We start from the raw sequence: 27,930 nt of genomic DNA on the forward strand, positions 1-27,930 counted from the left end.
CAAATATTGGCATGCCAATTTTTGGCATCAAACCAACCGTGCTAGAAATCATCCATACTGACATACTAACATACACATGCATACACTGATACACCCAAGACACCGAACTGTTACAACCAAGGGTGAATTGTGCCCACTAATGTAATTAAAATAGCTTTACTTTTGTTCCTACACACCATATGTTTCATTACCACACAAACAACATATTCAGTACAACACCACATTGCTGAATATAGATAGTAACAAGAAATTTCCACTGCAAAATCATAGGCTCCGCAAGCATTCCCCCAAAATAAACATCCAATTCCTTAAAAAGGATACATACCTGATTTACAAGCTAGTAAGGGGGAGAAAGGCTGCTTCATGTTGTTGCCCATTTCACCTCCCATTCCCTGAATCACACACGCAAAAGCACGCTAGAATTCTCACATCAGAAGGCATATCAGACGACACATGACCCAAAATCGAACACAAAGGAAAGGAGCTCTCCTTCAAATACCTGCGTCATGGTAAGAGCTTCAGAGTCAGTCGAGGGGTGCTGTCGTGCTGAGGATTGAGGAGGCCCAGGGAGGGCGGCCGGCGAACTATGGACAGAGACTACAACCAGCAGTTGTGGGCTGGGGCTGCGCACTCACACAGATCGATGGGACTGGGTGGGGAACCAATCAACCAGGGGTTCTCAAAAGTGGGGAGGCCGGGATTACGGCTGGTAGAGGATGGCGGCGGAACAAGAATAGCTGAGTAGGGAGGCGACGGCGCGGCGCGACCGCATGAGCGCTGGAGGTTGCGAGCTAGATTGTGCATCGTGCCTGTGTGTGTGTGCAGTGGCGGAGAGCAGCGTGGATCGATCGTCGGTGTGAACCAATAGGCATGGGCCTTCGTTTGTTCTGCGTTACAGATGGGTTGTACCCCGGGCCTATACGAAAATCTATCTAGGTAATAGCTAGGAAAAAATACCACGCCCCGGGCCTGGGCCCTAGGTGCCCAGGGCCTGGCTCCGCCCCTGCTCAATCCCACAGTATGTTTTACATATTTCACAATCCTCTTGACAACTTTCCAATGTATAATGTTGGGTGCATGCAAATATGATAAACTTTGTTAACAGCAAATGAGATATCTAGGCGTGTGAGAGTCAAATACTGGAGTGCTTCCACAACACTTCTATACCTTGTGCTTTCTTCCTCCTGAAATGGCTCTCCTTCATAAGCTGAGAGTGTTTCCGAGGAAGACAAAGGTGTAGTTGCAGGTTTGCAGTTCTTTATTCCCATACAAGATAGAATCTTAGTGGCACATTTTTTCTGATTCAACACTATCCCATCTTGTGTTTTCTTGACTTCAATGCCTACGAAGAAGTGCAAGTCACTTAGATCCTTCAAAGCAAATTCTGAGCTCAAATCATGTAGAAGAGCATTAGTATCACTTTGTGAAGATCTTGCAACTATAAGCACAAAGATAACTATTTTTGCCTTGTTGTAAATAAACAAAGATGTGTCAACTTTGGATGCAATCAAGCCAAGACCTCTTAACTAGGAGCTTAATCTAGAGTGCCATGCTCTAGGTGCTTGTTTCAAACTTGCACACATAATGCGGTATTTTCTTGTCTTCATACCCCGGTGGTTGTTTCATGGAGACCTCCTCTTCAAGAACACCATGCAAAAACACATTATGTACATCTAGCTGTCTCAAACTCCACCTCTGGATATGGCAATAGCTAACACAAGTCTTATAGTTGCAAAATTTACAACATGACTAAAGGTATCTTTTCTCTTAGGAACTGACCAACCAGAGGGCGACAACTAGCTTAGCATAGATGGGTACAGAAGCAGAGAAACGCACGAGCTTTATTCTGACGATGGGCTTTTACTTTGGTGGTCGACTCTTTTACGTCTTTCCTCTCAGAAACTGGCCAACCAGAGGACGACAACTAGCTTAGCATAGACGGACACAGAAGCAGAGAAACGCACAGGCTTTATTCTAGCGATGGGCTTTTACTTTGTTGGTGGACTCTTTCTCTCAAGAACTGACCAACTAGAGGATGACTACTAGCTTAGCATAGATGGGCACATAAGTAGAGAAACACAGAGGCTTTATTCTGGCGATTGGCTTTTACTTTGGTGGTCAGTTCTTTTTATGTCTTTCCTCTCAAATATGACTTTTCTTCAACCTTATTTTCTGTTGCTCTTTAGTTTATCTAATAAGAGCATGGTTAATAGTATAGCCCGACTATATAAAAATGCCATTCATCAAGGGTTCTATGTAATTTTGATTTGATTTTATTTATTTTGAATAGAGGGAAAGACCCTGAGCGCGTAATTTGATACACTGTGGATACTTGCATCAACCACAACGACCACCATAGCAGACCAGGTTTATCAGTTGCTGGCAGTTCCAGCCTCGGCGGCAAGCCGTGCCTGGATCGTCCCGGCGTACTCAACTAGCCTGTCGACGTCCTGGAAGACGGCCCTGGCGGCGTCCAGCTCGCCGAAGCACTCCATCCACGCCGCCAGCAGCGGCGCCTTGCTGGCATCAAAGAAGTTGTGGCCGGAGAGCCTCTCGGTGACGCGCACCCACGGGACCATGCCGCCGAGCAGGACGTCGACGTACCCGACGCGGTCACCGCCGAAGAACCCCTCGGAGCGCTCCCCCAGGGCCCCCTCCAGCGTATCCACCGCCGCGACGGTCCGCCGCGTCCATGTTGAGTAAATAGGCAATTTTTCGATTAAATTAATTCATGAGTAAATCACTAGCATGGCATTGACTAAGTTGATGATGTACTGACTCTGATCTAAACATGCACGTACTAAGCAAACAGTAGACAAATCTACACATACTGCTAGTACTGCTAATATGAAAATAATCAGGAGCGGGATAAACGAGTTATACCCTCCAGTAGGCCACGCAGAGGCCGCGGCTTTGGTGGCAGCAGCGGCGTCCTCGGCGACCTTCTTGTCGGCTTCAGCTTTCTCGGCGGCGGCACGGTCGGCGGCGGTGGACATGGTGATGATGAAGGCGACGCGGACGTAGAGGAAGTAGACGATCGGAAGCGAGCAGTCGCGTAATCGCTGCCCAAAAACCTATTCGCCCTCACCCCGTACAGGAACCAGAAGGGCGTGGTTTCGGAGACCTGCTCTCCCGTCGACCGTGTACGTGGCAGACGGGATGGAATCACCGGCGGCAGCAGCAGCAAAGGAACGACGGTGGGCGTGCGCGTGAGCAGATGTGATCTGTTCATGGCGGCTAGGATTAGGAGACACCGCATACTTATAGGCGCAGCCGCGTGGAGAGACGTGGGCTGGACCCACGTCCGAGTCCGTGACAGCCCACGATCCGACGTCTCAGATCGTGGCCCAGCTGTCAGAAAACTCTTCGTTAGTGACTGGCAAAAATAAGCGCGTGGGTGTGAGCTCGGCTCGGCTCAATCCCGCAACCCGCGTCGCGTCGAGGCGAGGCGGGCGGCGGAGGAGAAGTGCGTGAGGGCCTCTTCTCTTCTCAAGCTCCAATAGCATGTAGAAGAGAAATCCTTATAAACCACTCCAACTCTCCTTCCACTTTCGGGGTGGGACTAAACTTCCCACCACACCTAGTGCCATATAACCCACATGGACCCTTAGAGATTTTTCAGAAATTGCAATATGGGCCTAGAGCCCATCTCAGATTTCAGCAGTCCACTCCGCCCTCTCCTCGTCCGTGCCCGACCGCATGACCATCCCCCACGGCGCCAGCAGCTCGTCGTCCACGAAGGCGGCCCAGAAGCGGGCGGCGGCGCGCTCGCGGGGGTCGGCGGGGAGTAGGGGCGGGCGGGTGTCACAGAAGGCCTCGTCGACGTACTGCACGATGACCCGGGACTCGCAGACGGGCTTGCCGCCGTGGATGAGCACCGGCACCGCCTTGTGGACGGGGTTGGAGCGGAGGAGCAGGTCGCTCTTGTCGGCGAAGTCCTCCTCGATGTACTCGTAGGGCACGCCCTTGAGGTGCAGCGCCAGCCTCGCCCTGGCCACGTACGGGCTCGCCCAGTTCCCCAGCAGCTTCACCTCCTCTCCTCCCGCCATTGCAGCTCCTCCCTCTCCTCCCGTGGAATTCTCTATCGATGGTGGGTGATTAACTAGTGTAATGGGGTGGACTATATGTAGAGAAAGAGTATCAACATGTGTACATCATCCATGAGGCTGAATTATGCCGACGATTTTTCGCCCAACACGTGCTCGTGCATACTCGATCAGCAACATTGGGGTTGGGGGGATAAATATTTTTCCATCTTCCCTCCTCTAGATAGTAACACTGCAACGTTTCGGCAACCCACCCACTCCCGGAATCCACGGAGCGAGGAAACTGCAGCTCCGTGATTTTCAACTGCAGCTCCACCCGCTCCCGGAGCGGAGTTGCGGAGCGGCGCGATTCCGAACAGGGCCTTAATTGGGTCTTCAAGCTAGTGGGTATATCCAACTATCCAAGCAAGCTTCCAGGCTCTCTACCAGAACTTGTTTCGAATAACTGAACACCACTTGCTCCAAAATGAGATGTCAGTTATTGTAGTTATTTCGACGAAGGGTGGATCAACTTGTTAAAAAAAGTGCATTTTCACTGTCAAATACCATATCAAAGTCAATGGGGATGTTACTGAAACAATCACACCCCAGAGAAGGCTTCACCAGGGGACCCATTTTTCCCACATATTGGATGTAATAACGTGGCATATTATATTACGGGACAGAGGAAGTATTTTTTTTTATTGATGTGGTGGGGTTCTCAGCCATGCTACACATGAGAGGGTCACTTAGAGGAATTAAGATATGCGGAGGAGCTCCTAGTGTTAGTCACCTGCTTTTTGCAGACGATTCCTCAATGGAGGCCAATTCAAACATTGCTCAAGAATTCAATCACATATCGAATATATATGAAGCTTGGTCAGGAGAAATCATCTATTCCATTTAGTGAAAATATGAGGACTTGGCAAGGAAGAAATGAAGAGCAGTCTGAACTCTGAACATTATGTTGGAGGGCCTTTCGTCAAAATATTTAGGTCTTCCAACATAGCCCTGCCTCCTCTTGAGTCTTGACAGTCCGTGGAACTTGACACTTGACAGCACATGTTACCTGTGTGTAAATTCAGCCCAGTTTGTTCTGAATTCTGTTCATCCTTCCACTGAGAATGTTAAATGAAAAAAGAAAAGAAAAAACATGTGAGATGCCTTTGTGCCGAGGGAGTTGAAAGTCCATGCATGTCTCTATGGCATTCGGCTCGGGACGGCCTGGACAAACCTGTCGGTGTGCCACTGAAAATAAATTGGAAAATGACTCTGCTTTTATTGTTTCTCCTTTGCAGGGAGAGGCATACAGTCACTCCAGCCTAGGTCATATCCTCTGTGCAGTCCGGCAAGAAGCACCAGGTGCAGTTTCACCAAATCAAAAGAGACCAAAGCGAATTAGCACATGAGGTTGCAGATCATGCACTTGTCTCTGGAACAGAAGATAACTGGAATGCGCAACTTCCCAACAGAATTGCTCATGTAGTTGCTGTTGATTGTAACTTGTACTTTGCGTTAAATGAATTTGTGCGGTTGTAAACTCCAATCTAATCAATAAAACCAAGGTTGTCTAGTCCTGGAAAGTTTGAAAGATTGTAAAGCATGTACTCCCTCCGTAAAGAAATATAAGAGTGTTTAGATCACTACTTTAGTGATCATACTTTTTCCAACTAGGATCATGAAAAGGAAATATGTCTGCTAGAAACATCCTTATGTAGTACTCAATCTGTAACAAAATGTAAGACGTTTTTTATGCCCTACGCAAAACCAAAAAAACTCTTACATTTTGGTACGGAGGTGATACTTTTCTCTGATTGATTGCTGAGAATGACAAATAAAGATTATCAAGCTGGGGTTAGTAGCACGGTGATGCTGATGCTTTAGACAAGATTGACATGGAAGAGCCATCTTACACTACATATATCCTGAAGCACATGAAAAAGAATGGCATTTCCAACCTGCTTGTACGATGCACAACTAGAACTTGAAACAAACAGTTGGAATAGAAAGCTCCCAGACATGGAGTCCTGGAGAGTGACAGGAGCAATTGGCGACCCCGGCTGACTGAATCCGCTACTAATCTAAGGCTGTTTCTATGCTCCCACTTCTACCTGCCAATATATTGAAAGCCAGCGGTTGGATCTCAAAAAAAAAAAAAAACTCCGGCCTTATCAGTAAAATCAAGGTTGTCTAATAGAGTTCTGGAAGAGTTTGAAAGATTGCAAAGCATGTGCGACTTGTATGTTGTTATCATACTTTCTCCATCTAGGATCATGAAAAAGAAATCTGTCTGCTAGAAACATTAGAGGTTTTAGATCGCTACTTTAGTGGTCTAAAACATCTTATATTAGTTTACAGAGGGAGTACTATTCTGTAATTGATTGCTGAGAATGACAAATAAAGATTATCAAGCTGGGGATAGCAGTAGCACAGTGATGCTGATGCTTTAGACAAGACTGACATGAAAGAGCCATCTTACATTACACTACATAATCCTGAAGCACATGAAAATAAAGGGCATGTCCAACCTGCTTGTAGGATGCACAACTAGAACTTGAAACAAACAGCTGGAATAGAAAGCTCCAAGTCATATGCACATAAACCTGGGAATAGTTTTGGTCTGAAACCATAGTTTCAATTTGGTTTTCCTGTTGGACTGCTTTGGTTTGGTTGAAATGGGTTGAGCCTCTATTGTAATTTGGTTTGGTGTGGGCTTCTGTAATTAATAGATTGGGTTAGTTTGGTCTGGACAGAGACAAATTGGTCTCATACCATTTTAGTCCATGGATAAAAACCAGTCTAACGACCAGTTTGACCTCATGTCACACAAGACTGGCACTAGGTTTGGGAGCAGCCGCAGCCGCAGCCGCAGATGAGCGACATGAGTGTGCGTTCACCTAGCCAACTCCTTCATGCAGAACATGAGGAGCCCAAAGCCGAGGCCTTGGACGATGTTGTTGACAATGGAGACTCGACCTTGCCGATGTGGCCGACGAAGGCGACAGTGACGAAGCCGATGAGGAACTGGAAGACCCCGGTCAAGATCATCGGCACAGTGATCTGCCAAAGGGTCTTGCACATATCCGGCAAGGTCTTGCAGCCGGCGACGGGCCACCGTCTCCGCGGACGGCGCCACCATCTGCTCTTCCGGTGCACGCACGGAGTACGTACACTGAAGCTCTTCAGACCAAGCACACACCAAGCTAGCCGCTGTTCGTACATGCTTCATGCGTTTCGTAGTTTTGCACGTACAGGTCAAGTTTGGGTTCCAAGTCCAACGTTCCAGTTGCTGCTGACTAAACCATAGTTTGAAACTTTGGGTTCAAACCATATCTAGAAAATGGTCTGGATGGATTTGGCTTGAAAATAAATACAGTTTGGATTGGTTTGGATTGTACCATTTGCAATCTGGTTTTGTTCGGCTTGAGCGCTGGACTTGTACATGCATGGGTTGGCCTGGGTTTAGTTTGGATTACAAACTATTCCCAGGTTTATATGCACATATGGCATATCTATGGCAAATTGCAGATGTCTGAGACAAAACTGTTTGAACTGGAAGCTCTAAACCATGGGGGTTAGCTAGCGGCAATGTGCACACATGCATATCCTTGGAAATTTGCAAATGTACAATAGTTTTGTAATCAGTTCTAGTACTTCAGGGAGAGACCAGATGAGAAAACATAGATGTGTTACTTTCTAGTGCCCTGGTGCCTATCAGCTACTACACTAAAAGATACTGCATCCAGTCTTGAACTTACATAAATCCTGTCTAACTCCGATCCACCTTATTATTGAGCCCTCCAATTCCATCAAAGTGTAATTCTGCAGAGCTGGACACTATAGTCGATCCTTGTTGAACTTGAAATGGCATAAGTGTGTATTCTCCAAGAATTTGAGGCATAACCATTGTCGATGAACCTCCAGATGGTATTGCAGCTGTCACAGATGGATTTATGTTGCTAGTGGTAATAGCCAAGTCAAATGTTCTCTGCTCCAAATAAAGTCATAAAAATGACATGGATGCTCAGGTGTTTGCTACAAATAAAAAGATGAGAAAAAAATATACCTGAGATGTGATGCTACTAGCTGGGCCATCCAAACAAACAGGTTGCTGACTCTGTTTCAGATTGCAAAACTGTTAGCTTAAAAAATACATGAAAATAATATTGTTGAACAACTAAGAACAAGATTAGATACCGAATGTTCCATAACAGGTTGTTCTAGAATATCATCCACTGATGATTTTCTATTTTTTCGGGGCCTTTTCTTGTTTAAATTTGTGGAGGAAGCCTGAAATAAATGCAAAATTAGCGAGTTTTTATAAAAAGTGGCTTACGAGCAAACGTAATATAAGCAACAATACCTTTTGTTCAGCTTCCTTCTTCTTTTCGTTTGCTTGACAAATAAGCTTATCAAGCATAGATTCTTTTCTCGGTAGAGGACATCCAGCACACCTGACAGCTATTGGACTTGGTATAGTTTTACTTGTTGTCTTTCCATTCGAAGGTGCATCTTCCCGTGTAGCAACATGTTCCTTAACATTTTCAGAACTTGAGTTGCTAGAGAATCGAATTTTCAGGGTGTGAAGCTCTTCCATCAAAGCATTGCATGAATCATCTGACATGGCGCCTATCTCTGCAACTGGGTAGAAAGAATTGCACAATCTATCAAAACGTTCTGCAGCAGGAGTGTCTTCCATGCCGCCATATGTGCATCTGATAAAGTTGTGCTTTCTATTCACATTTTTTTTCCACCGATCAAGGACGTATTGTGGCGGAACCTCCTTGATTTTCTTGTGAGTGAGCACACATAACACATGCCTACAGAGAATACCAGTGAACTCAAAGCGGCGACATGAACACTTAACTTCAAACTCTTCCTCACTGAAGTATACATGGTGCACAATATCTTTTCTCCATCCTTTATCTTCGTCAATCAGCACATCCTCGGTGATTTCATACGTTTCTATCGCCCCCTCCTTTTGCATCAACTTCCGATCACAGTACATAGTTTGTGTTAGCTCTTCTTGAAATTCTTTGAACTTCGAATTCGTATAGGCTGATTGAAATTGCTTCTCGATGTCAAAGTGTGTGACACGAGGTATGGTTGAACTCTTGTTTACTCGTATTTCAGCCGGGTCATTCGGCTCAAGCCTTCGCTTGACACGGAAGTCTGACTTTTTGTTGCATCTGAACCGCCGAGGTTTAAGTGGACTTAATGTATGATTATGATCCAAAATGACCGTCGAAAGATGAAACCTCCCATCGGGAGCACGGGTGATATTGATTTTAGCTTTACATCCTGTCCCGGCTGTTCGACTTGGCTTCAACATATTTCCTGAGTTGGACTGAGCCTTACCATAGCGAGAGCAGGAATACGTAAGGTACTTCAGTTGTCCATTATCATCACGGTTTGAGCTCCTTCTCGTCACACCAAAGCCTTTTGCTTTAGCATATGTGTTGTAGTACTCTCTCACCTCATTCTCGGTACCAAAGGACATCCCCACTTCAGGTTCTCCAAGTGATCCATCTGGTTGAGCTTCAGCAGGGCCATGTGCAAGCTCCACATTGCTTTCCCTTCGTTGCGTAATGCCGTCGTCATCGCTCGAAATAGACATGTCACTTGATTCTTGAACACCACCGATCCCATCATCCATTCCTATAAATCATGAAAAAATTAATCATTCTCATTCAAAGGCAACATAACATATTGACCTAAATGCTGGCAATCTAACCATGAACTTGTGAGCTTCATGCTGAACTTAACGAGCATATCAAATCAGTAAATGGTGCTCCGGATGCACTACAACGTTTACACGCAAAGGCATTGATGATCTGGTCAAGAAAAGCTAGATGAAAGATGCAAAAGTTGAGCAAGAACTTTGCCTGATCAGATAAGTAACAACCCCTCTTACAGCCAACTCAAGAGCACGGCCATTACACATTACAGAGAGCCAGACCTGACTTGGCACAAACCAAACACACACAGCCTACATGACCTGATCGAAAATAGCTAGACGGAAGGGGCAAGAATTGAAAAGGAACCTCGCCTCCTGGCTCCCCGTCCTCGAGCTGGGTCAGGCACACCGGCACGCACTCCACCCCCAAGTCGTCTTCTGCTTCGGCGGCGCCGCGGGGTGTACTCTGATGGGCGCCGCCCGGTGATACTGTGATGGGCGGCGGCCACAGCGGTTTAGGCGGTGAGACTGTTTTTCTGCCGTAGAAATCTCGTTCAGCAATTAGGGCGAGGGATTGAGGGAAAGCAGGAGGCGGCGATCTGGTCGATCTGCGAAACCGAAGCTGCCTTTCTGGGGTTTTTTTTCTAGGTAAATAGCCTTCTGGTTTTCTTTCCCTGCGTAAATAGCGGCACTTTATCTTTTCCATTTTCCCCCCTTTTATCGTTCACCGGCTGACCCAATCATTTGTTAAAAAATACTCCGAGTATGTGTCCAAGGCATGAATTTCCATAGGAGAAATTACAAATTGCCAGAGAAAGGAAAATAATAAGAGGCGCGATGGGGGTGGAGAGGGCAGGGCAGGGCCGTCGGCGCACCTCGGGAACGCCACCGAGCCGCCGCCAAAGAAGCGCGCGCCCGCACTGGGGCAGGGCCGGCGCTGCCGCGGCTAGACGCGCGCGTTGGTGGCGCGGAAGATGGCGTCTCGCGGCGAGGCCGGCATTCCGTCGAGCAGCTGCCGCGCGTGGCGGGGGTGGGCGCGGTCGCGGTCGCGGCCGGCGGTCTTCCTACGCCGCCGCGTCGGGATGACCTCAACGGTGCTTTGAGGAGAGGTATAGGCTGGGTGGTGGAGACGAGCAGGCACGCCGGGCTGGAGCAGGGGTGGGCCGCGGCGAGGAGCGAGAACGGAAGAGCCGAGGCACGGGGAGCATTTCGTTTGCTAGTAGCCGCTCTGGAATGAAAGAAAGTAAGAGACAGAGCAGAACAGGGGAAGGCCGTGAAATTTTCAGATACCACGAGCAACAAACATGCTCAAATTAGGACCTAGCCCAAATGCCCGTGGTTAAAAAAATGCCTTTGTTTGCGCTTCTCAAAGTGATGCATGACAAGGGACCGCCAAAACACAGGTGGATAAGAGCATCTTCACCTGTCCTTCCAGGAAGGCTCCCAAGAGCATTTTTTTAAGGCCCGGCGGTAAAAAAATGTTCCACTCATGTTCTCAAAGGCTCGTTTTTCGCCAGATTTGATAAAAGTTAGCCCCGGCGCTCGCACCCCAAAACCAGACCTCCGGATGGCAGCTGAGGACGTCGGCGCCATCTTTTTTGCCTCTTGTGGCCCACCTGCAACCACTCTCCCCCCATATTCTCTCCCCCCATCGCTTTCTCCTCGTAGAGCCCCCGTCTTTTCTCTCCCCGTGCCAGCTCCGCCCGCGTCCTGGCTGCCCGACCTGCCTCGGTGCCTCCGCACAGCGTTGCCCGGCCTCCCGCACCGCCCCGCCAGCCCTCTGTGGCCGCCGCGCCCGCCAAACGGGGAGCTCGCGGGCTTGGCGAGGCTGCACTCGAGCGGCTGCTGCTACTACTTCGCGCTCGTCTTCAAGTGCGGGCCGCGGTGCGACGAGCAGGCGGTGTTCCGCGGCCACGCACAGCTGCTGGAGAAGGCCGGCGGGCGCGCGGCGCGGCCAGGCGTGGACGCGGGCGCGAGCAGCAGCAAACGCAGCCTCGGACGGGGCGGCACGGTGCGGCTGACCACGGACCGGCTCAGCGAGCCCGGGTTGCCGGAGAACATCCTCTACTACCACATGATCCCGGAGTACCAGACGGAGGAGAGCATGTACAACGCCCCGGAGTACCAGACTCGGACATCTACACGGCAGGACGACAAGAAGCCGGCCACGCCGGTGTCCGCCCCGGACAGGAAGGCGCCCGCCGTCACCGGCTCCAGGAAGTGCAAGCTCCGGCGAGGCCAAGCGCGGGCGGGTTCAGCACCGTGTACCTGGCGTCGCTCACCTCCTCCTGCCACGGCGCCGTCAAGGTTCAGCGGAGCAGCGAGCGCCTCCACCGCGTCTTCCGCCAGGAGCTCGACGTGCTCATGTCCGTGCGGTCTTCCGCCAGGCCTCCGTCGACGCTCGCGCTCCTCCGCTGGCTGGAGGTCGTCGACGCCACCGCGGCCAAGGTGCTCGACGAAATGCCGCTCTGTTTGTGGGAGTCCAACGCTGCTCGTGGGGAGGCAACGAGTGAAAGTGGTTTGGCCCCCAAGGCCTAAGTTCTCGCCGGCAGCCCCCCAGGAGCGAAAAAAATACCTCCTGAAGGGGCAAACGGCTGGAGATGCTCTAAGGTCATGGTGCCATTTTCAATATCAAAAATGCTACATCTACGTAAAGCATTACGAAGTCTTACGTAATCTCTATAACTAATCTCTCGGCCCCCTCTGATTTCAACTGGGTGGGGCCCCTTCGCTAATTTCCTCCAAACAAGAGCCTTTACGTAGATGTAGCATTGCTCTTTCAAGATCCAGACTTCCAGAGGAATGCAATGAGTTCCATTCAAAAAAAAACTTCATGTAGCATTGCTCTTTCAAGATCCAGACCCCATGAATTTGACAGAGCTATGATTTATTCACTTGTCCAACTTGAATTGTTTTCGCTTTATATATAGGCAATTTAGAGAGGTCTGTAGTTTGTTGAAAAGCCTACGATTTTCACAACCACGTGGAGGACACCACAAAGCCAACATTTTTCTCTCGGCCAAAAGCCTGGCAAGGGGTTTCGGAACGCAAATCCAGCCTCAGAACTAGTAAAGCTTTGCTTTCAGGTCAGTGCAACCCCTATGTGCACAAGAGCATAAATTGGTCAAGTCCAAGCAAAAAACTGGGAACAAAATTACGTGATGAGATCTACATGCCACCAAGCAAAATGTTTGAACTGTTATCATGATGCACTTTTACAGCACCGTGTTTGAAGGAGGCTTACAACACAAAGTATTACTAGTCTTGAGAGACGGAGAACAACATACAACATGTCACGTCAAAGTTTACAGATCACAGAGATCTCCATCCAAAACTGAGCGGATCTCATTGCAGGTTTCGATATGCTAGCATAGGGGCGAAGGGGCGTGCTACGGTGGCTACGACTACGAGAAGGTGTCCTCCCTGTCCCCCTCAGCGACCTCGCCCTCCTCAATGTTGCTGAACTCCAGGAAGTGCGTCGGCCTGTGGTCCTCATGGTAGAAGTCGCGGGGTGTGCCCAGCTTCATGCTGTACTTCATCAGCGGGTCGTGCTTGACTCCCATGAAGTTGTAGTTCCACGGAGCGTTGTCCGGAACCTGGTGGGAGACGCAAAAGTGAATTGAGTATTCCGAAATTGAGTTGGCTCTAAAGAACAATTTGCAAATATTAATCCTATTAAGATGAGTACACATACCATGTAGAATCCAAGGAAGCGGTCGCTGAGAAGCATCTGGACCTTCTCGTAGTGAGTTGGGAGGTACCCTTGTGGGTTGCTCCCGTTGTCCTTGTTGCCACGGGCCCACTCATAACCACTTGGTGTCAATTTGTACGCAGTCAACGAGCACGATCCTGGGGTGAAGCTGCAGGTCAAAATGATGCACTTCTCACCATCCCACTGCTTGTTGTTCTCCAAAATTTTAGCATGTGATGTCAAATCCTGCAAAGCAGTTCAGCATATGAGACTCACATATCATACCCAAAAAAGGCACTAGGCAATTGAAATGTGCAAGAAACAACAAAATACAGCTCAGTAGCGAGACACTGGCTCACAGGCAAAAAAGGACTACTAAGAATGTGCCAAAAACAACAGAACCAACAATTCAGCACTAAAACTGTCACAGGCAAGAAAAAGTCGCTACTATAAAATGTGCAAGAATCAAAAGAACCAACAGCAATAAATTTTATGTACAGTGCATTGTGAGTTGGAAAGATTAAATTATGTATAACATGCATTTTAATATTCAGAATTCAAATGTCACGAGGGAGACAATTAACCGCTCATGGAAAGACATAAATCTGCTTGATCAGACATTATAGAATTGTGCACTGAAATTCAGCTACTTAGTTTAGATTTTGGATAAGAATCACAAGGTTAGGTTTGAAGATACAAATGGTAGGAGACAAACCTGAGGTGATAGCTGAGGAGCTTCATTCGGCTGGGTATGCATCCATCCCAACGGCTCCAAGTCAGCAAGGAACTCATGCTCTGGGAGATTCGATGGCAAAGTCACCATCTGGTGAGTTCCATGCTGTGGCGGAATGGATATGCATCTGATCTCCTTGACTTGGGGATTATCCTGTGGACTCAGCCCATACAGGAAACCTGCAACCTGTGTCCGTAGATCTGCTATGCATATGAACTTCTTCAATATGTTCTTTGGCATGATGTAAGTATAGCCAGTCTCCTGTACACATAATACAAGCAGTAAGTAACCATTAGGCAATTGTTATTTGGTGGTTTTATGAGTAAATCAAAGAAAAGGAATTGCAGTACTGACCTTTATATCATCCGAGTTAACATAAATGTGGTTGACACGGAGATACAGGTTCGTAGCAGAGATGGCCCTGACACGCCAATCTGTCTTCGATGCAAACGCTGCTTGCTCATACGGACTGGTTGTTGTGACGATGAGCTCATCTCCATGCACATTAACTGTCCTTGTTGTCTGTGCAGTTACCTGATTTGTCTCTCGGGACTGCAAATTCAAGCAAATCCAAAAATGAGGAAAACTGACGCAATTACTATGCATAGAAACTAGACACAAAGGCTGGTATAGAAAGGTTACCTGTTTCTCAATCTCAGCTATCTGTTGCCTCTGCTGTGACGGTGGAGCTATTTCAGCACCAAGTATTATATCACGAATCTCAGATTGCGTAAGTGCAGAAGTATTAACGTTGTTTTTCTTTGCATAATCAGAAAGAATGAGATCCCTGAGTGCACATTCGACCTTCAGCCACTGCTCGTCAGTCAAAGATGGCCAGATATGATGTGGTTCCGTAACAATTGTCTTGTCAGGCTTCAGCAACATCTTGGCCTTCTCATTATTGACATGTAATGCTCGTAATATAAGCACAAGACGAGAGAATGCGGTGTAGGACGAGATACTTTTCAGCCAGTCATCGTATATGTTATAAAGAACCATCTGCGGTTCCGTAGCCTTGAGAATAAGATCACCAAACTTCTCAATCTTCAAGCAAGCTTGGAATGGCAGCTGCAACTCACTGCCCTTGATAACAATGTTAGGGAAATCAAGCAGATGGACTTCCAATGGATCCAACATACCCTTCCTTGTCACAATAATTTGCTTTGGCTGCTCTTCTACAGGAAGAGACCGAACTAACGCAGCAACCTCCTCAGCAGTTTTCCACTTGGCCAGCTGCCCTAGACGCTTTTGTCCTGCCCATACACTTGTGTGGATGACCTGCAGATTATAATCCATTTTCATTTAAGTCTTCCAAGTTGTGATGCTGCACAGTTATGCAATAATTGCAACAAAACTAGAGGTGAAAGCAAAAGAAAAGGAACAAACCTTCAGAAATAGTTGCCCAGTTCTTGGATTGAAAATAAAGATAGCACCGTTGATAGGTTTGGTGGTCAGGTTACCCTCGAAGGTTTTGTGAATGGTAACTCGATAGACATTCGTGTCATCCACAAACCATATGATTTGATTGCTGAATATCTCTCCATAGTTCTGCGAAGACAGATATGGCTCGGTGGGTTCAGATGAATACAACTGAAGACCCTTTCTTATTCTCTCCCTCAGCACATACAGAGCAGGATTTGACTGTCAAAGGAGAAAATAAACAAGAATGTCATTTATTAAGTAAGCCAAAAAAAATACTACAACACAGATAAAGCAATAGAGCTAGATTTGTTACAGTTAGCATGGTTATTACCTTCATGATCTTGTTCATTGCTTGCTGGAGGAGGGGTTTTGACCCAGGGAACCAATTGCCAAAAGCAGAGTGCAAATTATAAGCTAGATCAAGTCCAATCATCACTCCTGCAATAAATATTAATCAGCATTAAGCACAGAGGATTCAGACAAGACAAGAAATTGAAAGTTAATGGATACTCAAAATCATACCAGTCGGAGAAGGGTAGATGGACATATTATCTGTCGTGTAGTCCATAAATTTTGCTCTTGTATAACGTTCTATGTCATGTGAATCGTAGTCTCCCCATCGTAGTTGCACATCAATCCAGTACTTGTTACTCGCTTTCTGATCAAAGACATCCTTTGACTCGGAAACTAAGCTTGGTTTGGACATCTGCCACCTATGTGCAGCAAAAAGGAGGACATCTGCACATGAACTGTTCATCTTGTAACTCTTCCTGGGATGTATTGTCTCCTTCTGTACTGTCTCAATCTCCAGCGCATCCAACTCCTGATCCAGAACTTGGCAAAGATCCATAACAACACTTTCATGGACCTTCTGCCAAAGATGTGCACGGAAAATCTGAATCAGAGAGATCTTCAGGGTTGGAATTTTGCCATGCATGAATATCCCTGTCAGATCTAGCTGAACCTGGAAACCAACATATACGTTTGCACGATTAATGGTTGGCGACCACCAGAGGGTAAATCTTCTGTTGGGGATTTGATTAAGCCCAGAACGCTGTGCATTTGTCAGCTTTTTGTACTTCATCGATTCCTCGAAACCTGAAGCCTTCTCCCAAAACAAACCCTCCCAAGTAGGGAAATATGTTCCTTTAAATAAGGTATGCTCCAGGATACCTTCCACACCACCAAGTGCTTGGATGACATCAGTTCTGTAGTTATTCAGATTCCACAGCTTTCCATCATGTCGCTGATGTGTCCACCAGAATGGGTTCTGTTTCAGCACTTGATACTGCTTAAAGTCTGTCCGCACCCTCCACCCTTTGTCGTAGGCCAAAGTGTGGCGGTCCTTTTGGAATAAAGTGTTGATACGGGGTATGCCTCTATCCCATGAATCTTCCAGATCTTCAAGTGTTAAGCGCCTATTCTGCGATTGTGCTTCCTGCCTCTTCAAAGCATACTCAGCCCAAACACGCTGAGAATCTATGAACTCGCTCTCCCATGGTTGGATGTAGCGATACAAGTTGGGGATAAGCTGGTCCTCTTCATGACTCATACCACTTCGAAAATGTGTCACACCAACATCTGTCTGTTTGCTATACCTAAGATCACTCTGTGGTATCAAAATGTGACCCATTGACAACATACCCAAACCTCCAATTTCCTTGGGTGTATAGAAGATAACTGGTGGAAACCTGCTAGGCATCTTTGAGTTCAGGCCAATCTTTATGCGAGTCTGGATCTTGTTTTCACATTTTACAAGCAGATCCAGTAGTTCTTGTGTATGAACTGTTGCTTCACGGAAATATGTCATGAGGCCAATGAGAGCAGTGTTCCACTTGTTGACTATCTTGGTAAATGTCGTTGACCCTGATGACATAAGGATTTGCCTGACACGGTTCTCAAACACCTTCATGTGTTCATCATCAACCCTCAAAAATGCAATAGCTGTCCTTTCTTTTGTCTGCTCATTCTGCAAGTTCCATACTCCATCCTTCGTGTTGCTGAATGCCTCCTGAGTCATACGTATCTTCGGCAGTATACGGACCTCAAACCCAGACATGCTAAAAAGCAAGTTTGGGTTATCCTTGCTGTATACAGAGACAAAGCCATTCTCCCATTCTAATGTAGTAATGCTCCTTGGCAGGCGATTCTTCATATCCCAAAATACACTTCTTCCCAGATTAACATCATGCTTCATGAGCCTCATTCTTGCATCTCTAGGCCAACATTTCTTGTTGTTGTAACCGACCATGTTCTCATTATTAGGATCAGGATGCTCTGTCAGGTACCGCTGAATCAAATCCCTTGCCTCTTCATGAGTGAACCGGAACATTATATGCACCTTATCGATATATCGAGAATACAGCCTGATGGGATGCCTTGTCTCAACTTTAGTGTCAGTATATGTAAGGAACTCATTTGGCATCTGAGGCGGCCCTGCAATCTCACTAGCTCGTGTTAAACCAAGAAGTAGGAGATCCAGCACCAGCCCGTAGTACTGCACAATAAAAGATGCAAACTGAAGACCTCGAATAAGCCCATAAGAATTTGTGTGACTCATATCCTTGTAAGACAGCACAACATTGTTCTTTGCAGTGACATAATCAGCGATGTTATGGTCCAAGACCAACCGAAGAAGCCTGTTCAACAGAGTCAGATCAATTTTTTCAAAGAACTTCTCAAATTTTGTCTGCAGCATCACAACACACTGCCCATCGCTAGTGTCCCATATGTCCTGCAAATTATTTATACCTTGGCACCACTTGTAAACAAGTAGAGGAGGTGGTTCTGAATCAGCAGGCTTTACCCAATTTGGGAAGAGGTGGCGTTTGTCCCCTTCATACCACAAGTATTGGTCAAGGTATGCATCAGTAATTTTCTCAAGAGGCTCAATTTCATATACCGGGATCAGGTAGCTGTACAGATCCATAAACTCAATACCAACTTCTTTAAAAGCACGCTGAGTAAGAAGATGCCGTTTTATCCTTGACAAAGCTTCATGTGGGTTATCATATGCTTGCTCTATTAAACCCAGTTCCTCTCGCTGCAGTTGATTTAATCTTACTGCCACACTGTATGACTCTTTTAGCCTTTCCAGTGCCAATATAAGAAGTTTGGTGTCATGCTTGTATGAGAGTGGGGGAAATGGAATCGGTGAGAACTTCCTTGACTCCAGCCAATGGACCGTGGTTGTATAAATAGCAACTGCTTCTTCAGGTGTCACATACGGCCCGTCTTTCAAGTAGTTGTGTTGCCTCTCTTGTTCTGCCTTCAGCCACAAACGAGTTAACCTTCCAAGATTTTTGCGGCAGACAGTCTTGTCAACTGTAGCACCACGCCGGATACGCTCACGATTGTAGTGAGCGACATTTGTCCACCAATCAGCCTTGGACTTCACATAACGGAGTATCATGTTCTCAATAGGAACTGGCAGGCCAGGGACCTTCCAGGGGATATTTGCCTTCCAGCAGCGCCATGCCTCACTAAGATGCTGCAGTATAGTTCTGGCCTTGTTTTGCTTGATGCCCTCTGGCATAGCATCAAGGACATCATGCATAACTGCAGCTCGAAGTTCCAGATCAAAGTGAGACTCGACACGTTGCTTGGTTACTGTTTTAGCAACTCCTTTCGAATGGCGACCTTCAAACTGCCTGGCCAGCAAATTACCTAGCCACCTTTCAAGCAAGGGCACAATACCACGAAGGAAGAACAGCCACACTCTCCACATAGGAGCCCAAAAACCACAGCCAGGTCCTTTTCCAACAGGACCAGTGTTGAAACGATAGTATATCAAGTGCTTCAGATCTTTGCACATCCTAATTTGCCGCATCAGACGATACTTGTATCTGTACATACCAGTCAACTGACCAACATGGGAGAATATGTATTGCAGACCATCAGCCAACTGAAAGGCGTCAACATTCCCCAAGCGAAACTGGATGTTTGCATCAACAACCAGCTTCGTAAGTCGCAGAATCTCACGACACAAGTGGAAAGCATTTCCAAAACGAGATTTCTTTCTCTCTTTCGTTGTGAGTGTCTTCACAGGCTTCAAATTGAAATTGTAGTCCAAGTGAAGATAGTTCAGATTCTTCCTGTGAATCAACAAGTTAAGCATGTTGTAGCCCTGCTTGCAAACTTGCAGCCCAGCTTCTGCCCAATCAAGCTCTGTACTTTGGAAGAACTTCGTTGCTTGCAGTGAACGGAACAGATGTTTCTTCTTCTGTGCTTTTGGAGGCCTGTGGTGTAGCTCATTGAGCACATAGCACTTCAGCAGCTTCTGGTAGCTCACCCGGACCTTGACTGGATACGCTGGTGGACTGCAAAACAGATGAAGGTGCAACATGAGACGAAAGTATACCAACGGAGAAAATATGGAAAGGTATTGTTATTTGTTAACTCGTTGTAGTACTTACCAGTGCTCTTTGAACCACTCAGATACAAGAGGGATATCCTCAGCGCGGCGTGTTCTACCAGATCTCATGTTAAAAGGCCTTGGAGCAAAAAGCAATGAAATACCAGCAGCTGTTGTGTCAGTGTAAAGTGGAGTTCGGTTCAAAAGAGGCTCCACACCCTCAGGGAGACTAAAGTCATCTTCGTCGTCCTCTTCACTTGCTTTCTTCTCCCGACGATCAACCTTGCTGGTTGAAGTGATCGGATTTATCAGAGGATCATAATAAAATGCAGGCAGATCTGGATCCTCTGTTTTGATATACATTATCATAGGAGTATGATATATGCAAAGTCTCACTTTCCTTGGCCTGTTATTGTACAGGTGAGGGAACGCAATTCTGTACTCAGTCCGAAGTGGTTGACGGATGATGAGTTTATTGATGTCATTAAATTCATTCCAGTCCTCATCCCCCTTCTCCATATCACGGTACAATGGCTCAAACTTTGGACCTCCTGCAATTGAAATTTTTAACATCAGTGATAAGAAAACATATGGTGTACACCAAATTTACCAATGTATTGCCTCTTTTCATAAAGCATAAGAAAATGCATTGAAGAAAATACAAGCACTGGTTGCTTATGTTTTCATAATAATTTTCATAAAACATTGGCAGTATTCAGATACCAGGTGGGAAATTGTTTTATTTAATCATCAAATCAAAAGCTATCAAGTATTATGCTAATCAATGTTTCGTGCTAGTATTTTTGAACTTGCAACATCAAACTTGCTTACAAAACATGAAAACAAAAGGTAAATCTTGTTACCTGGGATGCACATGTTAAGTGCTTTGGCAGTAAAGAAAGACTCCATGTCAAACAAATAGAAATAATTCCGATCAGTCAAGTCTGACAAAAGTTGACCAGCAAGGCGATAAAGTGTTGCCATTATTGGAAGAGACAGATTCCACTTCCTATAGCTGGGACCATTTATAAAGTTGGTCTTCACGAGGGGATTGTGATCATAAAACCAGTTATACACAGCTCCATCTTCCTCTGGATCCAACTCCAATTGTATAGCCTCCAGTGGTTCAACATCCAACAAATTATCAGCATAATCTAGTGGAGGTTCCTCATCATCAAATGGAGGAAAACGCATTCGCTTGAAATGCCGCCTATCTCTCTTCTCCCTTCGCATCATGATCCACATAGAGCCCCACTGCAGACAAACACATGACAAGAGATATATTGTAAGCATATCTAGAAAGACACATGCATGAGATAAGAGATAAAAGGGACAAACAGGAATAATGTGGTAATAATGAAAGAAGAATCAAGTCTAGATCATCACCTGCGCCAAGTAAATGGGCTCAACTACCCATGGGATCTCGTTTACGAAGGTTATGGCGCCAGTGATATGGTACAAGATCTTAACATGGCGAACCTGAAAACAGGAGTTATTTTAGTCTATGGCCATGGAACAGCTAACCTCAGCAACCATAAGATTATCAGTGTTCATATCAAAAAGTCACAACTAAAGGGCTTACTTGTTCCCAGGGCATCGGCATATTCTCCAGTAGTTTGTAAACAGCATGAGGCACAAATTTGAGTGCTCCAAGATAAACACGCTTGTCATGCCTGTACTTCTTCGAGGACATGTCCCCATGGTCCCTGTTCAAAAAGACAGATGCATAAATTTACTGAAATGTAGGCAGATCCCCAATCTAGGCCACATGAAGGTTTACCAATGCTGAGCTACAGCAACTAGCACATCAACAGTTCAACATATCTAGAATCCTGACTCCTGCAACCTACAGTTGAGCGACTAGCAAATTAACATGTTCACCATAACTATGAGGATAAAATACAAAACAATATCGTGAATCCTAATTTCATGGATCTAGAGCAAGAGGCCGCAAACTTATGCCTAATTCCAGTGACCAGAAATCGTAAGCAGGAACCACAACGAGCACATGATGCAGCGCAGAAAATAACATGGGTAAATCAAAACCTAAACCCTATCGAATCACAGTTACAACCATAAACCTACACCAAACATCAAACACCATGCTCGCACAGCCACTGACTACAGTCGAGACGCCTATCACATCCACGCCACTAGTTCAAAGCAACGCACGGCTACGGAACGACCTAAGACCACAAGCAATTAGGCATCACAGCCCGCCATGAGCGCCAAAGGCCCCGAAACCTAGCCGCAGGCAGTAGAGGAAAGCCCGAACGCACGGATCTGGGGGTTCCATACCTGATGATTTTGCGGACGTGCTCGGGGGGCATGTCCTCCTTCTGCGCCTCGACGAAGCCGAACTTGCGCTTGTCGCCGTAGCGCTTGGAGTTGAGCTGGTGCCACTTGCGGGCCTTCTCGACGAGCTGCGCCTCGAGCTCCGCCGGGGTGAGCGGCTGGCCGGCCTGCGGGGGCGCGGCGGCCGGCGGGGGAGGGGGCGGGGGCAGGCCCGCACCGGCCGTGCCCGGGGGAGGGGGCGCGGCCGCCATGGGCGGCAGCGGCGGCGGCGGCCCGCCGTTCCACATCGGGCGGCGGTGGCGGCCTCCGCTGCTGCTGCGAGGGTTTTGAGTCTCGGGCGAGACGGGTTGGGGTTCGACGGATATTTCTTTAGAATGAAAGGGGGAAAAAGAAGAGGAGAGGGGGAAACCGAAGGGAGGTGGCGATGCCTCCAGATTTTTATAGGTGGGGCTTCGGCGCTTCGCTGCAGGCTATGGCGGTGTGGCGGGGAGAGATTCGAGCCGACTTTGGTGCGATTGGGCCGGGCTTTGGTTCTCGAGTTGGCTGTGTGGGTGGTGGGCTACACGGGTTCTCATTCTCAAAACAAACAAAAAAACTACACGGGTTCTTGTTCACACTTTTCCTTATTTCTTCTTCTCATTCCCCTCAAATTAAAAAAAACTTTTTCTCAAGGTGGCTATCCTGAAAAAAAGGTCGGCTGTGTGATGGCGGGTCTCTTATTCACTCGGAACAAATATATTTCGGGACCAACTACTTCCTCCGTCCTATATTATATGATATTTTTTTATACTATAGACGTTGGAGTTACTATAATGGCAAGAAACGTTCTACATTATGAGACAGAGGGAGTAGTTTATAAGGTTTTTTCACTACCAGAGAAATATTGTACACGGGAGCAATTCGTTTAGTAGGATACAATATATTTCATCGGTTTCAAAATATAAGAGCATTTCCAACAAGCGCCAAACGCGCCGCGCGTAAAAAACAGCTTATAGCGCGTGCCCATCGCCTGATTTGGCGCGGCGCGCAGCGCTGCCTCCAGCAGCCGCACTAAAATGCAGCGCGCGACACTCGCACAAACAACATATGCATTCGAAAACAGAAACAAAAAATCAAAACAAACAAAAATAAATAGTTTAATTTCGTTTATCGTTCAAACAAACAGTTATCGTTCAATAGAACAAATAGTGCAATTAAACACAACAAATAGTTCGTCGGAGGACCAGCGCGCGCGGGGTGGCAGGACCAGAGGGGGCCGGAGAAAGCGCGCGCGGGGCGGAGATAGGCTGGGGAAGCGCCGGAACGGTCGCCGGGTGGCGCGATCGGCGGCGGCGGCGCGGCTGGATGGGGGGTGGGAGGTGCGAGCGAGCGCGCGAGAGTCCAGCCCGCGGGAACGGACGCAGCAAAAAAGCGGCGCGCGATTGAGTTTTGGCCCGCGCGCTGTTTTCGCGCGCCCGCTGGAGCAACTATTCCGTGCGCGCGCACTAAAACGGGGAATTTTGCGGTGCGGCGCTAGTTTGGCGCGCCTGTTGGAGATGCTCTAAGGTGTGATATTAATAACTTTTTGTCACTAAAAGGCCTCATGCCACATACTAAGTTTCACAAGTCCTTACAAACACATCCTTACAAAAAAAAATAGAAATACATTCGAACTCTCAAGAGGGGCGAAGTCTTCTTCCCCCGGCATCCCTCGGCAACGCGTCATGAGAATAGCTCAATGTCGCCACCGACTAATATTTTTGGTTGAAATGGAAAATGCATTCCTTTTATTGATGTTCAATAAAGACTAAAGTATATAAATAAGGACTTGAGAAAGTTATACGTGCATGCTTCATCAAATATATTTCTTTTATTAATGCTCGATGGAAGTACTAGAACCATACTTATGGCCAGACCTTTTGAGCTCTGGCTTGTGCATAAGCTACAGTGGAAATAAGTCTTTGAGAAGTCGTCGAGTGAAAAAATCTCATCATAGTCAACATCTTGAACTTGTCGAAAACATTTTGCGACAATTCGAGCTTTGTAGATAGTAACACTACTATCAGTGTCCGTCTTCCTCTTGAAAATTCATTTATTCTTAATGGTTCACCGATCAACGGGCAAGTCAATCAAAGTCCATACTTTGTTCTAATACATGAATCTCATCTTAGGTTTCATGACTTCAAGCCATTCGTGGAATCTGGGCTCATCATCGCTTCTTCATAGTTCGTAGGTTCATCATGATCAGATAATATGACCTCCAGAACAGGATTACCGTACCACTCCGGTGCGAAACGTATTCTGTTTGACCTACCAGGATCGGTACTAATTTGATCTGAAATTTCATGATCATCATCATTAACTTCCTCACTAATTGATGTAGGAATCACTATAACTGATTTCTGTGATGAACTACTTTCCAATTCGAGAGAAGGTACAATTACCTCATCAAGTTTTACATTCCTCCCAATCACTTCTTTCGAGAGAAACTTCTTCTCTAGAAAGGATCCATTCTTAGCAACGAATATTTTGCCTTTGGATCTGTGATAGAAGGTGTACCCAACAGTTTTCTTTGGGTATTCTATGAAGAAGCATTTCTCCGATTTGGGTTCGAGCTTATCAGGTTGAAACTTTTCACATAAGCATCATAGCCCCAAACTTTAAGAAACGACAACTTGGGTTTTTTGTCAAACCACGGTTCATAAGGTGTCCTCTCAACGGATTTAGATGGTGCCCTATTTAACGTGAATGCAGCTGTCTCTAATGCATAACCGCAAAACGACAATGATAAATTGGTAAGAGACATCATAGATTGCATCATATCTAATAAAGTGCGGTTACGACGTTCGGACAAACCATTACGCTTTGGTGTTTCAGGTGGCGTGAGTTGTGAAACTATTCCACATTGTTTCAAATGAAGACCAAACTCGTAACTCAAATATTCTCCTCCACGATCAGATCGTAGAAACTTTATTTTCTTGTTACGATGATTTTCTACTTCACTCTGAAATTCTTTGAACTTTTCAAATACTTCAGACTTATGTTTCATCAAGTAGATATACCCATATCTGCTCAAATCATCTGCGAAGGTTAGAAAATAATGATGCCCGCCGCGAGCATCAACACTCATTGGACTGCATACATCAGTATGTATTATTTCCAACAAGTATGTTGCTCGCTCCATAGTTCCAGAGAACGGAATCTTAGTCATCTTGCCCATGAGGCATGGTTCGCAAGCATCAAGTGATTCATAATCAAGTGATTCCAAAAGCCCATCAGCATGGAGTTTCTTCATGCGCTTTACACCAATATGACTCAAACGGCAGTGCCACAAATAAGTTGCACTATCATTATTAACTTTGCATCTTTTGGCCTCAATATTATGAATATCTGTATCACTACGATCGAGATCCAACAAACCATTTTCATTGGGTGTATAACCATAGAAGGTTTTATTCACGTAAACAGAACAACAATTATTCTCTAACTTAAATGAATAGTCGTATTGCAATAAACATGATCAAATCATATTCATGCTCAACGCAAACACCAAATAACATTTATTTAGGTTCAACACTAATCTCGAAAGTATAGGGAGTGTGTGATGATGATCGTATCATTCTTGCAACCACTTCCAACACACATCGTCACTTCACCCTTAACTAGTTTATGTTCATTCTATAACTCCCGTTTCAAGTTACTACTCTTAGCAACTAAACTAGTATCAAATACCGAGGGGTTGCTATAAACACTAGTAAAGTATACATCAATAACATGTATATCAAATATACCTTTGTTCATTTTGCCATCCTTTTTATCCGCCAAGTATCTAGGGGCAATTCCACTTCCAGTGACCATTTCCTTTGCAGTAGACGCACGCAGTTTCAGTCTTGAGTATAGCTTTGGGTTTCTTTACGGGAGTGACAACTTGTTTGTCATTCTTCTTGAAGTTCCCTTTCTATTCTTTTGCCCTTTTTCTTGAAACTAGTGGTCTTGTAAACCATCAACACTTGATGCTCTTTCTTGATTTCTACCTTCGCCAATTTCAACATCGCGAGGAGCTCGGGAATTACTTTCGTTATCACTTGCGTATTATAGTTCATCACGAAGTTCTAGTAACTTGGTGATTGTCGGTGTCAAAACCGGCGGATCTCGGGTAGGGGGTCCCGAACTGTGCGTCTAGGCCGGATGGTAACAGGAGGCAAGGGACACGAAGTTTTACCCAGGTTCGGGCCCTCTCGATGGAGGTAAAACCCTACGTCCTGCTTGATTAATATTGATGATATGGGTAGTACAAGAGTAGATCTACCACGAGATCGGAGAGGCTAAACCCTAGAAGCTAGCCTATGGTATGATTGTTGTTGTGTATGTTGTCCTACGGACTAAAACCCTCCGGTTTATATAGACACCGGAGAGGGTTAGGGTTACACAAAGTCGGTTACAATGGTAGGAGATCTACATATCCGTACCTCCAAGCTTGCCTTCCACGCCAAGGAAAGTCCCTTCCGGACACGGGACGAAGTCTTCAATCTTGTATCTTCATAGTCCAGGAGTCCGGCTGAAGGTATAGTCCGGCCATCTGGACACCCCCTAATCCAGGACTCCCTCAGTAGCCCCTGAACCAGACTTCAATGACGACGAGTCCGACGCGCAGATTGTCTTCAGCATTGCAAGGCGGGTTCCTCCTCCAAGTACTTCATAGAAGATTTTGAACACAAAGATAGTGTCCGGCTCTACAAAATAAGTTTCCACATATTGCCATAGAGAGAATAACATTTACACAAATCTAATCTGCTGACGTATTCCGTAGTGTGACACACCACGGCCAAGCCTTTATCCGAGTCGTTTTATTATCCCACCTCAGCGCGTCATGCGAGGCAGTTTCCTTGGCACGTCTTGTTAAAGCAGAGATCGTGTCCCCTTATTCCAGGATTCTCATCAATACGGGCGTGGGTAACCCAACCGCGTCATTGATTACGGCGCTTGGAGATAAGCGAGTTTTACCAGGTTGGTGGGGACACGTAGTTGCCTCCACCCATATAAGGGGATAAGGATCCACCTTTTCACCTACACCTTCTTCCTCCCTTGCTTATCCATTCTCGTACACTCGAGCTCCAGCGCCCAAGTCCGCACTGCCCACCTCAACCTTCTCCAGCCATGTCCGGAGCGGGAGGCAAGTGGATGGTCTCCTCCGTCACGGAGGGACACATCAAAAAACTGAGGAAGGCCGGATACTTGTCTAACGACATCGCGTACCGGCTTCCTGAAAAGGGGCAGCTCATCCCCACCCCTAGGCCCCATGAGAGGGTGGTGTTCCTCCCCCATTTCCTTCGCGGACTGGGCTTCCCTCTTCACCCATTTGTCCGGGGGTTTATGTTCTACTATGGCCTGGATTTCCACAATCTGGCCCCGAACTTTGTCCTCAACATCTCGGCGTTTATCGTTGTGTGCGAGGCTTTCCTCCGCATCCGCCCCCATTTCGGCCTATGGCTCAAGACTTTCAATGTCAAGCCGAAGGTGGTGCGCGGCAACCAGGCGGAGTGCGGAGGCGCCATGGTAGGCAAGATGCCCAACGTCTTATGGCTCGAGGGCTCCTTTGTGGAGACCCTGAAGGGGTGGCAATCGGGGTGGTTTTACATCACCGAGCCGTGCGACCCCGAATGGGTCGCAGCCCCCGAGTTTCGATCCAGACCCCTACGCGGCTCACCTCCTGGAAGGAGACGGGCCTGTCGTGGGGTAAAAAAGGAGAGCTGA

At 46.6% G+C, this 27,930-nt stretch overlaps 3 protein-coding genes across 6 annotated transcripts; all 3 read right to left on the reverse strand.

Annotated features, from left to right (window-relative positions):
- Positions 1–2,372: 2,372 nt before the first annotated feature.
- LOC123154871 (probable glutathione S-transferase GSTU6) lies at positions 2,373–4,055 on the reverse strand. Its single transcript, XM_044573484.1, has 2 exons — positions 3,658–4,055; positions 2,373–2,682 (listed from the first exon to the last, which is right to left on the reverse strand). The coding sequence occupies exons 1-2, from the start codon at positions 4,047–4,049 to the stop codon at positions 2,373–2,375; spliced, it is 702 nt and encodes a 233-aa protein (XP_044429419.1). The 5' UTR covers positions 4,050–4,055.
- Positions 4,056–4,869: 814 nt separating this feature from the next.
- LOC123150774 (protein FAR-RED ELONGATED HYPOCOTYL 3) lies at positions 4,870–11,075 on the reverse strand. Of its 4 annotated transcripts, XR_006475341.1 has the most exons (7): positions 10,578–11,075; positions 8,389–9,683; positions 8,223–8,315; positions 8,092–8,142; positions 7,784–8,013; positions 5,260–6,136; positions 4,870–5,143 (listed from the first exon to the last, which is right to left on the reverse strand). XR_006475341.1 is itself a non-coding variant. In XM_044570605.1 (6 exons), the coding sequence occupies exons 2-5, from the start codon at positions 9,679–9,681 to the stop codon at positions 7,795–7,797; spliced, it is 1,656 nt and encodes a 551-aa protein (XP_044426540.1). In that variant the 5' UTR covers positions 9,682–9,683; positions 10,578–11,075; the 3' UTR covers positions 4,870–6,136; positions 7,784–7,794. The 4 variants fall into 4 exon arrangements, 3 of the variants coding, with proteins under 3 accessions (XP_044426540.1, XP_044426538.1, XP_044426539.1); XM_044570605.1 differs by having other exon boundaries at positions 4,870–6,136; XM_044570603.1 differs by lacking the exons at positions 4,870–5,143; positions 5,260–6,136; positions 10,578–11,075 and adding an exon at positions 10,070–10,338 and having other exon boundaries at positions 7,606–8,013.
- Positions 11,076–12,871: 1,796 nt separating this feature from the next.
- Positions 12,872–22,586, reverse strand: LOC123149724 (pre-mRNA-processing-splicing factor 8A). The gene is made up of 13 exons (XM_044569433.1): positions 22,201–22,586; positions 21,485–21,608; positions 21,289–21,381; positions 20,766–21,156; positions 19,964–20,453; positions 16,071–19,867; positions 15,880–15,986; positions 15,513–15,767; positions 14,769–15,404; positions 14,481–14,678; positions 14,109–14,387; positions 13,397–13,639; positions 12,872–13,298 (listed from the first exon to the last, which is right to left on the reverse strand). Exons 1-13 carry the CDS (start codon positions 22,482–22,484, stop codon positions 13,107–13,109), a joined length of 7,089 nt encoding a protein of 2,362 aa, XP_044425368.1. The 5' UTR covers positions 22,485–22,586; the 3' UTR covers positions 12,872–13,106.
- Between the last annotated feature and the right edge of the window lie 5,344 nt (positions 22,587–27,930).

This window comes from Triticum aestivum, chromosome 7A (genome assembly GCF_018294505.1).
Source record: "Triticum aestivum cultivar Chinese Spring chromosome 7A, IWGSC CS RefSeq v2.1, whole genome shotgun sequence".
NCBI lineage: Eukaryota > Viridiplantae > Streptophyta > Magnoliopsida > Poales > Poaceae > Triticum > Triticum aestivum.

What these genes read in the sequence shown, in the direction of transcription:
- LOC123150774 (XM_044570605.1), bottom strand. Translation starts at nt 9,681, where the DNA reads ATGGATGATGGGATCGGTGGTGTTCAAGAATCAAGTGACATGTCTATT. An exon ending in AGAAGGAAGCTGAACAAAAG is followed by an intron (nt 8,316 to 8,388) that starts GTATTGTTGCTT and finishes CATTTATTTCAG; the next exon opens with GCTTCCTCCACAAATTTAAA. An exon ending in CTAGTAGCATCACATCTCAG is followed by an intron (nt 8,014 to 8,091) that starts GTATATTTTTTT and finishes TATTTGGAGCAG; the next exon opens with AGAACATTTGACTTGGCTAT.
- LOC123149724 (XM_044569433.1), bottom strand. Translation starts at nt 22,484, where the DNA reads ATGTGGAACGGCGGGCCGCCGCCGCCGCTGCCGCCCATGGCGGCCGCG. An exon ending in GAGTGGTTCAAAGAGCACTG is followed by an intron (nt 19,868 to 19,963) that starts GTAAGTACTACA and finishes TCTGTTTTGCAG; the next exon opens with TCCACCAGCGTATCCAGTCA. An exon ending in CAATGAACAAGATCATGAAG is followed by an intron (nt 15,768 to 15,879) that starts GTAATAACCATG and finishes CTCCTTTGACAG; the next exon opens with TCAAATCCTGCTCTGTATGT.
- LOC123154871 (XM_044573484.1), bottom strand. Translation starts at nt 4,049, where the DNA reads ATGGCGGGAGGAGAGGAGGTGAAGCTGCTGGGGAACTGGGCGAGCCCG. An exon ending in AGGGCGGAGTGGACTGCTGA is followed by an intron (nt 2,683 to 3,657) that starts AATCTGAGATGG and finishes ATGGACGCGGCG; the next exon opens with GACCGTCGCGGCGGTGGATA.